Source organism: Odocoileus virginianus, chromosome 29 (genome assembly GCF_023699985.2).
Source record: "Odocoileus virginianus isolate 20LAN1187 ecotype Illinois chromosome 29, Ovbor_1.2, whole genome shotgun sequence".
Classification (NCBI taxonomy): Eukaryota; Metazoa; Chordata; class Mammalia; order Artiodactyla; family Cervidae; genus Odocoileus; species Odocoileus virginianus.
In genome coordinates this window covers 25,059,048-25,071,376 of record NC_069702.1, presented here as the reverse complement: position 1 = coordinate 25,071,376, position 12,329 = coordinate 25,059,048, and the positions used below count along the sequence as shown (strand labels likewise).

The 12,329-nt window shown below is 40.7% G+C and overlaps 2 protein-coding genes across 9 annotated transcripts in view; one reads left to right on the top strand and one right to left on the bottom strand.

The window, feature by feature from the left end:
* SDAD1 (SDA1 domain containing 1) overlaps window positions 1-8,846 on the bottom strand; it is a 34,765-nt gene extending 25,919 nt beyond the window's left edge. Inside the window, exons 1-6 of one of the 2 annotated variants that reach the window (XM_020894644.2) lie at window positions 8,596-8,846; window positions 5,117-5,221; window positions 4,546-4,644; window positions 1,752-1,862; window positions 206-277; window positions 17-117 (exon numbers count right to left, since the gene is read on the bottom strand). In XM_020894644.2, coding sequence (XP_020750303.2) covers window positions 17-117; window positions 206-277; window positions 1,752-1,862; window positions 4,546-4,644; window positions 5,117-5,221; window positions 8,596-8,685 — 578 coding nt within the window. In that variant the 5' untranslated portion in view covers window positions 8,686-8,846. Of the gene's footprint in view, window positions 1-16; window positions 118-205; window positions 278-1,751; window positions 1,863-4,545; window positions 4,645-5,116; window positions 5,222-8,298; window positions 8,422-8,595 lie in introns of those variants that run through there. The other variant, XM_020894646.2, reaches the window with a different exon arrangement.
* A 982-nt stretch (window positions 8,847-9,828) lies between these two features.
* The window catches only part of ART3 (ADP-ribosyltransferase 3 (inactive)), a 139,001-nt gene continuing 136,500 nt past the window's right edge, over window positions 9,829-12,329 (top strand). For 2 of the 7 annotated variants that reach the window (XM_070458292.1, XM_070458286.1), the window contains exon 1: window positions 10,386-10,696. In XM_070458292.1, coding sequence (XP_070314393.1) covers window positions 10,646-10,696 — 51 coding nt within the window. In that variant the 5' untranslated portion in view covers window positions 10,386-10,645. Of the gene's footprint in view, window positions 9,936-10,383; window positions 10,697-12,329 lie in introns of those variants that run through there. The other 5 variants (XM_070458287.1, XM_070458285.1, XM_070458290.1 and 2 more) reach the window with 4 other exon arrangements.

Sequence of the window (12,329 nt, the reverse complement as noted above, 5' to 3'; positions counted from 1 at the left end):
AGTACATATATATTACCAGATGTTTCTTCTGTAGAGTTCAATCATGACATCCAAAGATATTTTGGCTGCAGTTGCATTGCTATCTCTTAACATGGTATACATGAAATTCTGCAATACCTGAAGGAAAAGTGGGGAAAGAAGGCTTAATATATTGCACAATACTGCAATACAATGCTGCAAACATGGAAAACAAAAGGGTACTTACTATATTCACTTTATTGTTCTTATGTTTTGCATTTATATTCTTGATATCAGTCACAATATGAGTGTATAAAGTCTGTGGAAAAGAAACAAAAACATGTACATTAACTGACATTCCTAATCTCACTTTATTTGGAGAGACATACAAATGTACAAGAGGATTTAGCTTACCCATTTTTCATTCTATTACAAAAGAGACCAAAAACAAACAAAACAAAAAAAGCAGTTAAAGGAAAGTTACCCTCAAAAGGTTAAATATAGAGTTATATGACCAGCAAATCCACTCCTGGCTAAATTCCCAAGAGATATGAACATATATTTCCAATGTTCACACAAATATTCATAGCAGCATTATTCCTAACAGCCAGAAAGTGAAAACAACGTAAATGTTCATTAACTGATGAGTGAATAAACAGGAAGTGGTATAACCAGAGAATGAAACATTATTTGGCAACAAAAAGGAATGAGGTGATGACACAAGTTACAACATGGAGGTACTCTGAAATATTACGCTAGGTGAAAGAAGCCAGTCACAAAAAATCACACATTATATGATTCCATTTATAAGAAACATGAAGAGTAGGCAAATCTATAGAGACCAAAAGTACATTGGTGGTTGCCTAGGGCTGGGATAGATGGGGGGAGGACGGGAGGGTGGGAGTAACTGCTAATGGGAACGAGGTTTCTTTTCAGGAGGTTATGAGTGTTCTAAAATTGACTGTGGTGATGGCTGCAAAACTCTGTGAATGTACTAAACACCAATGAATTGTACACTTTAAATGGATGAACTGTATATGAATTATATTATCTGAATAAAATCATTATTTTTTTTTAAACGGGAAAGTTACTCCCGTAAACGCATGCAGATATCATTGGTACCCAAAATATGGACCACTTTTATTCCACAAGTTAGATCAAGAAGTATAATTGCTAAAATCAAATGAATACAGTCTCTTAACACTTTGAAAAGAAAAAATTTAAGTTAATGAATGTAAACTTTAGTTTCTCTTTCTGAAAATTCTTTCACAAACCTTCAGCTCCTGGTCTTACTTATATAGAAAGTCACATAAAGTGACTTTATATAAAGCAAACATAAAGTCACAGGGAAATATAAAGAACAAAAAAGGTCAGTTTTAGCTGGTCAGTATTGTGCAGTGGAAAAGGGACTGGGTTCTGGAGCCAGGCTGCTTGGCTTTATGCTCCTGCAGGAGCTGTGTGACCCGGGGCACGTTCCTCTCTCTCTCTGTGCCTCAAATTTTTCATCTGTGAAATAATAACAATAATAAGCCCTATCTCACAGCACTTTGTGAGTAAAAAAACATGTAAAATGCTCTGAAAATGGTAACCCAGCAAAAAGTAAACAATGAACATTAGCTATTACTACTATATTGCCCTGTACACAATGCTCAATTTTTTCCTATTAGAATTATTTCTTAGCTGTTTCCAATGATACAAAGCCTCAAGAATTCAAGAGACTCCAAACTCTGTAAGTTTTATGTCACTGCAAGGAAAAATGACATATGGGAGTAGGGAGTGGTTTAGTTCTTTACCTTTCGCAGAAGCTTATCATGGCAACGTAGAAGTTCAAAGAAGAGTTCCAGCAAACTTGATGGATTGATGAGATTCTTATTTCTCAGCAAGATCAAAGCTTTGCAAAATGTCTCAGGAAGGGAAAAAAACATACTATAAGACAATGATAACGATGACAAAATGGAGGTGGAATATCCCCAAATTGCTTAGTATCTTCTACTAACTAGGTGTTTTCCAGGCATTGAAACAGAACAGAAAGTCTCTGCCCTTGTGGATCTTAAACCGGGGGTGGAGCAGCAGAGGGGACAGACAAGCAAGTAAGCATATAAACAGGTGAATCTCAGGAAGGAATTTAAAACAGGGTGGTACAATTACTACACAGTGACTGAGGCAGGGCTCCTTTACACAGGAGGTCAAGGAAGTATCAACATAAAATACTAGTGATCAGTGAATCCACAGACATAAGAAAGCTGGGTAACAATCACATAACACACTAAACTGGAATAATCAAGCTGAATTTGTGACTTTACAAGGCTTTTTTTTTTTGAAGTACTGTTCGCAGTAAGAACAGCCCAATGGCAGTTGCAGCACTCTCACCACCAACTTCCATGAGAACCCTTAATCCCCCCAAATTTTGGCCTCTAATACAATTCTCCATTAGATGGAATAAGCGATCCTTGGCGAACAGTTGATTTCAAGTCTTGGGGCAGACAAAACAGTAAGAAAGGATTTGGAACTATTTCTGCCAGAATGCAAGGATGCTTTCAAACACATCATGGGCATTGTTAAAAGGACTGGCCAGGTTGTGACAATTTGAACTTTAATAATAGGTACCTATGATGTCAAAGATAGAGAAATAGAAATTTTATTAAATATGTAAATGTTATTTAAAAATAACATAACAAATAAATAATTAAAAAACCATGGTTTAATTAAGTAAATGTTAATATACGTGAATATTTTGTTTCTTCCACTAAAAAACACAGTTGTTTATACCTATTTAAGAGGAAGGAGTGAACAAAAATTTGGGAATGATAAAAGTCCTGGAAAAATAGCAAATAGGCTAGGAAGAAAAAGTCCAGGAGTTGAAAAGGATTGGTGGTTATCACTACAGCTAATTAAAAACAGGATTCACCATTGTGTTCTAATGATTCCTCTAAAGAGGAATGCTAATTACACTGATTCAATCCCTTGTTTCCTAGCAATCTCCTAATTATTTTAAAAAACCTACTAATCATCATAAAACACTGCAAAGAAATAATATACATATTTATTTAATAATGCCTGTAGACCAATTTGGTTGGATACTGTTAGCACACAAAACAAAGAAAACCTAATTACTTGGAAAGACAGTAAGTCTCTACGCTCAAAATCTGTATGGTCCACATGGGCTTGAAAAATCCATGACGTAAGTAAAAGTCTTCCATAATGGTTCAAGTCTGAAGCCTTTCAGGCTGTGCTGAGATGGTATTCTTTTTCTTTGGGGCCTAACCAAATTAAGATAATCCTAGAGAAGTATAAAAATAGAATTACAGAAAGCTTGGGAAAATGAAAGAATAAGAAACAAAGTTGAATCTACAGACTTAGCATTTTTATAAGCTTTAGTAAAGGATATTAGAATGTTTTGTGACCATAATTTCTGTGTAAGTTCTACCAGCTATAAAGATGTTTGAAAAGTTGATGCATGAGATTTAAATAATGCCTCTGCCTGGGTTCCCTAGCCTCAGAGCGCAATTCATTACAGAGGTTTGTCCAGTGTGTGCTCTTTTCTAGAAGGGAAGGAAAGAAAGCAGGAGGCACAGAAAAGCTGGGCAAGGATACATCCGTGGCTGGAGACAAGCTTTAGTTTGATCACAGAGAAGCCCTGGAGTTGGATCCACCCTGTGGGAAGGGTGGGCTTTTGAACCTCTGGGTTAGTCAGACATCACCTGTGGGCTGGAAGGGCCACCTCTCAGGGGCTAGGGCTCCTATTTAGCTAAAGACAGCGCTCTAGAGGGGAGAAGGCCATGGCACCCCACTCCAGTCCTCTTGCCTGGAAAATCCCATGCACGGAGGAGCCTGGTGGGCTGCGGTCCATGGGGGCACTAAGAGTCGGACACGACTGAGCGTCTTCACTTTCACTTTTCACTTTCACGCATTGGAGAAGGAAATGGCAGCCCACTCCAGTGTTCTTGCCTGGAGAATCCCAGGGACGGCGGAGCCAGGTGGGCTGCCGTCCATGGGGTCGCACAGAGTCGGACATGACGGAAGTGACTTAGCAGCAGCAGCAGTGCTCTAGAGAAAGGGCCGCTGGGCGCCTTTACACCTGACATTCTCCGCAGGTGGGAGCACTGGCCAGGTAAAAGGGACCCAATGTCAGTCACCCGGGTAACAGTGTTTACAAATGCACAAACTGGCTACTTAATGGATAAATGTCTCAATTCAGCTTTATAAAAACTCTAAGTTGTAATTAGGGTTCTTCATGCATATGAGATTTGAATGACTAAGAGGAATCACCTACTCAAAATGGGGAAAAGAACATCCTGGCAGGGTTAGCAGGCTGGCAGAATGGAGAGATCAGAGGGGAGTGTAGCAGAGAAGGAGATGAGGTCAGAAACACAGGCAGCAAGCAGATCACGTAAGGATTTACAGGCTAAGTACGTCTGAGCTGTTTTCTGTGTAAATGAGAAGCACAGAATTTTAATGAATGGGTGATACACTGATCAACAGTTTAGGAAGATGTTTAGATGACAGACGGTTCTCATTCAAATATCCATACACATTATACGCATACATGACCACAGCACAAATTATCAACCCAAGTACTGGCCCTACCATTCGGAGATCTGGATCCAAGACAGTGTGGTTGTAGGAGAGAAGATCTTTCAGCTCTTGGGGAAAGTTACTTAAATGTTCCAGATAACAGTGACTAATCTGTAACAAAGCAAAGGCTCTTCTGAAGTTTTCCTTTCTCTCCTATAACTCATATGCACAGATTAAGGATGTTCTGCAAAAGGAGAGTAAAAGGCTATGTTTCATAAAAGTAGATGCTCCAAGTCATCTCTTTCTCTTCTACACACTAATCTCTCTTGACTCCTTTCATATTTCTTCTAGTCTTAGTAAATTATATGACATGATTCAGAATCTGCTTTCATGATGAATTTGAAGAAAACAAATAGTTTGAAAGCTTTCTTTGCTCTGGTTGGTTTTGTGAAAAGTTCTAGTGAAATCCTCTAACATAGGAGAAAAATAAAATTTGCAAAAAGGGAAAGTAAAAAAAAAATTTTTTTTTAATTAGCTTCCACTTACAGATGAAATGAGATTGGGTATAAGTGGGAAAATATTCTGCAAGCTGTGTGTAACAACTATACTGTGATTTACCCCCCACCTCCGAAAAAAATCTTACCTGAGCCATAAACATCACCAGCTCTGCCAGTTCTTTGCTGGGTTTATTTGGTTGTAATTTGAAAATTTCCACATTGGATTTGTAGTGATTATACTGCTGTAGAAACTGCAAAAAAATAAAATTTAAACTGGTCACCTTCTATTACAAGACTTTCTCAGTACAGAATAAAAAAGTTACTTAGAAATCTTTGACAGTGGCATTGAGAAAAAGATGTAGTAAAGGTATATAAAAACACTGTTTTCCTTTATCAGTATTCTTCAAAACAAGTTTTGAAAAATCTGTGCACATCACAGGTAATCTAAAGAGCCTTTCCCTTAGCATTAGAAATCTAGGTATAAAGGTATGAAGAACAGTGAAACAAGAGTCAAAGAGTCAGATCCGGCTCTATACTGCCATTTACTATCTAAATGATCCTCTATTGTATTATCTATGATATGGAGCCCCAATACCTGCAAAAATATATATGAGTCAGAAAATGGGCAATAAAATATAAAATTACACCTCAAGCACACAAAGCTCTCCAGTCAAAATTTCCTTCTTCCTTTAAATAATAATTATGATTTTACCCTGGAGTTCTAGATAAGATGTGTTAACAGACAAAAGCAATGATACAAAAGAAATAATACTGATAATAGCTCCCCTTTATTTGGTACTTGCTATGTGCCAAACTTATCATGTACATTACTTCATTTAATTATGTTTAATTCTAATAATAAGACAATAATCTAATGCTGGAACTCCCAAGCTGTTCTATGCCCTACACCCACTTTCCATGCCTAGGTCATGGCTTCAAACTATGTGTGTTTCTGTGAGAGAGAAAGGGAGAGAATGGAGAAGAGAGGGAAGGGAAGGGGAGGAGAGAGAGAGGGATACTTAGAAACAGAATGAATATTTCTTTGTATTACCATCCCTGACTGGTTCAGTGAACTCCAAATTCACATATCCAATTGCCTGCTGAGCTGTCTAACTGACATCTTAAACTTAGCTTGGTCAAAAAACATGACCCCTGATTTCCCTCCAAAACTGCTAGGCCTCCAGTTTTCTCCAAGAGTAGGAATCAAAGAGGGAGACCTGCAGTCCCTACGTGGCTCAGTTAAGACCCTACTTCTCTGGACTCCACAATGCCACTGACAAGTGAAGAGAGGGCCCATTACTCAGAGCGCTCTTGGCAAGATCCTTATCCCACTTCTTCCCCTAGAGGACTAGAAAATAATTAAATTAAAAAGGTATTTTTATCTGTATAGCTCACTACCATAGTCCCAGTACCTAGTACACAACAGGTACTAAATAGTACTTGTCACATACCCAGAAGCAGAAATAGAAACACCTGAATCATTCTTCCTTCCTTTTTCCTTCTCCCCCAGGTCCACTCCACCTGGAAGTTCTACTAGCTCCAGGTCTCCATTTCCATGAGAGCTAGCCTCCATCTGTTCACTTCCCTCCACTTGTTGATAATTCCAACAGAGGTTGGTGGTACCACCAACCCTCACCTAGGCCATTCTGACAGCTGTTACATTAGTTACCCTGCTTGCAATCTTGCTGCTCTACAACCTATAACCTCCAGAGTAAATTTTTAATAATATAAATCAGATCACATCACACCTCTGCTTAAAACTCTTCAATGGCTCCCTAACACACCAAGAGTAAAATCTTAACACTACCATGTTTTCAAGGGCCCCACATGACCCAATCTCTGTCTGCCTGCATTTCCCATGTCATTTTACACTACCCTTTTCTGTGCTCACTACATGTTAGCCACACCGGCCACCTCTCCACCTCTTCTCCACTGAAAGCCTCTACACTTCCTATTCTCCCTATCTAGAATGCTGCCTCAATATCATAGCAGAAAAGCCTTCCCTGTTTATGGGAGCCAAATCAACAGCCTCCAATCCTAATATACTCATATCCAGTTTTACTTTCCTCATAACTCTTATCACTCTATGTCTTCCATCATTGGAATCTTACTATCATTAGAATGTAAATCCAAGAGAAGAAGGCTCTCATATCTTATTTATCCCTGCATCCTGAGTGCTTGGTGGTGGTGACTGAGTTGGTAAGTCGTGTCTGACTTTTTGCAACCCCATGGCCTGCAGTGTGCCAGGCTCCTGGAAATTACAATTGTCCAGGCAAGAACACTAGAATGGGTTGCCATTTCCTTTTCCAGGGGATATTCCCAACCCAGGGATCAAACCTGTGTCTCTTGTGTCTTCTGCTTGGCAGGTGGATTCTTTACCACTAAACCACCTGGGAAGCCCAGTACCCTGAGTGCTTAGAATTATAAATACTAACACACAGGAGATACAATATGTGTGAATTTGTATAAGAATTTCTTAAGTGAATGGATGGGTAATCCTCTGAGGTAGGTATTATCTCCTTGCACATTCAAATACACATAGGCTCAGGTGGTTAAATCTCCGGTTATAACGGGTCAATAGTAGGCCCAGAGTACAGAGTTAGTGCTGAAACCAGTGCTTTTAAATACAGCACTGTATAGACTCTCAACTATGCTTTGTCTAATGGTTTATGCTGGGCTGTGCTTAGTAGCTCAGTCATGTCCAATTCTTCGCAACCCCATGGACTGTAGCCCACCAGGCTCTTCTGTACATGGGGATTCTCCAGGCAAGAATACTGGAATGGGTTGCCACGCCCTCCTCCAGGGGATCTTCCCAAGCCAGGGATCGAACCCCGGGTGTCCAGCACTGCAGGCAGACGCTTTACCTTCTGAGCCACCAGGGAAGAGTATATATATTAAATATATATACCAAGCTAGAAAAGACCCTGATGCTGGGAAAGACTGAAGGCAGGAGGAGAACGGGACGATAGGATGAGATGGTTGGATGGCATCACCGACTCAACGGACGTGAGTTTGAGCAAGCTCCGGGAGATGGTGAAGGACAGGGAAGCCTGGCATGTTGGAGTACATGGTTTCGCAAAGAGTGGACACGACTGAACTACTGAACAACACCATGATCAACCAAGCTTCTGTGTCAGTCCCCTATACTTGAGAATCCGCCCTCCTTCCCAACACAGTCCCTGGCACAGAAGGCCGGCTCCCGGAAACAGACCTAGATCTAAAGTATTCTAACAAAAGTTTCAAGTGTTAATGACTAACTCAATTTAGGGGTTTCAGGAAACAAAAGGCTTGAGAAAATTTTCTGTAAGTCGGGGGTTAGGAGGCTGACCATTTGTCTCTCCACCTCAATAAGGTCCGGAGATAAAGCAAAATGAGGTCTTTTAAAAGGTGTTTCTGTGGCAGCGGGGTCTACCGAGCAAGCAGAAAATCCAAACAGGCAGCAGATTTCAAGAGGTGGGAAAAGAACCCTGAGGCATATGTCTCCTTTAACCTCTTTTCTCCTCGCGGGGAACCCCTGAACTTAAGAGACGAACACGCGGCAAGACAGAATCCCAGCTACATCCTACGCCTCGCTATAGCCAGCGTCTCAACCCGGTTTTCCAGCGTCACCGCGCCGCATTCCCACCTCCTCCACGTAGGCCGGCGGGTCCCTCTTGATCAAATTCTGTAACTGCGGAAGGTTGCTGGGCAGCTTGTTATTGTTTCTGCTAGACATGTTGGCTGCTGACTGGCTCCGCGACGAGCAGTTTTAAGAAAACCCACAACGCTGGCAACTTCCAACCGTCTCAGCGGCCGTTCGGAGTCGTGCTTCCGTGTGTGACCGGAAACAGCACATGGGTAGCTCGGCGGGCGGCGCCATCTTGCTTCTTAAAGCTAGCTCAACTACGGGAGCCTCAAAGTGTCAAACTTACTCTCGCGGCCGACCTGCTCTGCCAACGGTTTACTGATTATTTTTCCCTCCCTCGACCAACCCTGCTACTACCTAGCGATGCTGAAATAATCTGAAATGCAAAGACTCTCCCCGCCCCACACACAATTGTTTCTTTCACTATCCCGACACTCTCATGAAACAGACAGATGAAAATTTATAGTTACGGAAACAAAAACCCTCACAGCCTAAAGTTTTAAAGAAAGCTGAGAAGACTTGAGAGTCCCTTGGACTGAATGGAGATCAAACCAGTCCATCCTAAAGGAAATCAGTCTTGAATATTCATTGGAAGGACTGATGCTGTAGCTGAAACTCCAATACTTTGGCCACCTAATGCGAAGAAGTGACTCACTGAGCAAGATCGAGGGCAGGAGAAGAAAGGGACGACAGAGGGTGAGATGGTTGGATGGCATCATCCACTCGATGGACATGCATTTGAGTAAACTCCGGGAGTTGGTGATGGATAGGGAGGCCTGGCGTGCTGCAGTCCACGGGGTCACAAAGAGTCGGACAAGACTGAGCGACTGAACTGAACTGAAAGTTAGAAGCGAAGTGTGCAAAAATAAATATGTGTAGAATGAATTAATCCTTCCCCCCGTTCCAAGCACTTCACTTGTATTGAATCCTGAGAAGAGCTCTCTAAAATAGGTGCTAAAATTACCCCTACTTTGTAGATGAGGAAACAGGCTTGGACAAGTTGACTGCCTAAGTTCATAGCAGGTGAGGAAGCTGGGACTTCAGTCCAGGCAGTCGTGATCATAACTAGATGAGAAAGAAAAATGTAGCCTGATAGCTGTCAGCTGGATAGCTGGTCTGGCATCAATAGGTGGACAGTGGTATTCCCCTGCTTAATGTAAGCAGTTTCACAGAACACTGGCTTCAGTCCAGGTCATCTGCAGCCATGTCTGAATGAGCCAAAAAACAAGACAACTCTGTAATCACATCTAGGCACAAACAAGTTCAAGAACTCTGTGCAAACCACTTGCAGTTTTTCAGCTACACTTGGAGAAGGACTATTCTACCTATCATTGAACCAGGTACTTGTGAAATTATTAAGAAGTAAATGTAAACAATAAATATTTTTTTAAAAGTGCTTTCACAGATTTGAATTAAAAATGTTGTTTTTGTTGGCTGGATTAGTGAGGGAAAAACAAAATATATTGAAATAATTTAATTCCTATCTAAATTAAAAGCTTATGTACTATGAATATTTAAGTCACTAAAATATGACTTATAAGTTAAACACTCAGGCCATGTCACCAGCTTTTATTCATAGTCTGTACATCAGGCACTAGGGTAAGTGTTTGTTTTTGTTTTGTTTTTGGACATGCCTCTTGGCTTTCAGAATTTTAGTTTTCCAAACAGGGATCAAACCCAGGCCAGAGGTGAAAGAGTTCTAGCCACTGGGCCACAGGGAATTCCCTAGGGCAAGTGTTTTGAATACAAAAATAAATTTCACCCTCAGGATATTCACAGACTAATGAGAGAAAAATAGAAAACACATTCTTACAATGAATAACAGAGCGATGGAAGCAATAAAGAAGACAAGCTAGCTCAGAAGAATTAGCATGTTTTACAGTTGTGAAATATGTTTCACACTATTTGATTGAAATTTTTGATGATGAGGAGTTTTTTTGGAGAAGGGAAAGAAAGATTTTCTACAGAAAGAAAATAGCCAGCATAAAGGTGTGAAGGCTTGGCAAACTCTGGTGGAATTAAAGGATGACCAGAAGTCTGGATGTGACTCATGGTTGGGAGGAGGTGTGCAGCAGGGAAGGAGCTGAGGAAAATGAGTTCGGTGAGTCTATGCAGTCCTGATGGTGAAGGTTTTACATGCCAATCTAAGGAGGGCACATGAGTCTGCTCATTTTACCCCCAAACAACCTGAAGCTGGACTTTGTTGTTGTTGTTGTTGTTGTTGTTAGATGAGAAGGTTAAGACTGAGAGTGTTTAATTGAGTGTGTATTTTCTTTTTCTTCTTTTTTGTCCACATGTGGAGTCTCAGTTACCCAACCAGGGATCTGAACCCACATCCTTTGCCTTGCAAATTAGATTCTTAACCACTGGACCACCAGATAAGTCTGAATATGTAATTTGAATGGCTAACTAAATATGTATTTTTTAAGCGTTAAATAATGGCTGCTTGCAAAGTTGCTTCAGTTGTATCTGACTCTTTTCGACCCAATGGACTGTAGCCTGCCAGACTCCTCTGTCCATGGGATTCTCTAGGCAAGAATCTTGAAGTGGGTTGCTATGCCCTTCTCCAGGGGATCTTCCCAGTCGGGGGATCTAACCCAGGTCTCCTGTGGCTCCTGCATTTCAGGCGGATTCTTTACTGCTGAGCCACCAGGAAAGCCCCAGATAATAGCTTCAACACAAATAATTTAAGTGTAATACAGTGTACATATGTTTAGTGTAATGTTAGCCAGATCAACACTGAAAAAACTCCATGTTCACTTCTGAACTTAATCTTGAATTGGCAAAGGAACGTTCCATCTTTTTGTGATCCCCAAATGATTTTTAACCTAAAGTGAATTATTCTAGAAGAGAACATCTTTATATCTTTGTAAAAAGAGACTCTATTATAATTATAAAATGGATCATAATATGTGGATTCAAATGACTTAAAAAATATCTTATTTGAAGGAGCCTAGACTCAGTTCAGTTCAGTTCAGCTGCTCAGTCGTGTCCAACTCTTTGCGACTGCATGAGCTGCAGCACACCAGGCCTCCCTGTCCATCACCAACTCCTGGGAGTCTACCCAAACCCATGTCCATTGTATCGGGGATACCATCCAACCATCTCATCCTCTGTCGTCCCCTTCTCCTTCTGCCTTCAATCTTTCCCAACATCTAGGTCTTTTCAAATAAGTCAGTTCTTTGCATCAGGTGGCCAAGGTATTGGAGTTTCAGCTTCAACATCAGTCCTTCCAGTGAATATTCAGGACTGATTTCTTTAGGATGGACTGGTTTGATCTTGCAGTCCAAGGGACTCTTAAGAGTCTTCTCCAACACCACAGTTCAAAAGCATCAGTTCTTTGGTGCTCAGCTTTCTTTATGGTCCAACTCTCACATCCATACATTACTACTGGAAACACCATAGCCTTGACCAGAGGGACCTTTGTTGGCCAAGTAATGCCTCTGCTTTTTAATATGCTGTCTAGTTTGGTCATAACTATTCTTCCAAGGAGCAAGCGTCTTTTAATTTCATGGCTGTCATCACCATCTGCAGTGATTTTGGAGCCCAAGAAAATAAAGTCTGTCACTGTTTCCCCATCTATTTGCCATGAAGACTGGATGTCATGATTTTAGTTTTTGAATATTGAGCTTTAAGCCAACTTTTCACTGTTCTCTCACTTTCATCAAGAGGCTCTTCAATTCCTCTTTGCTTTCTGCCATAAGGGTGGTATTATCTGAATATCTGAGGTTATT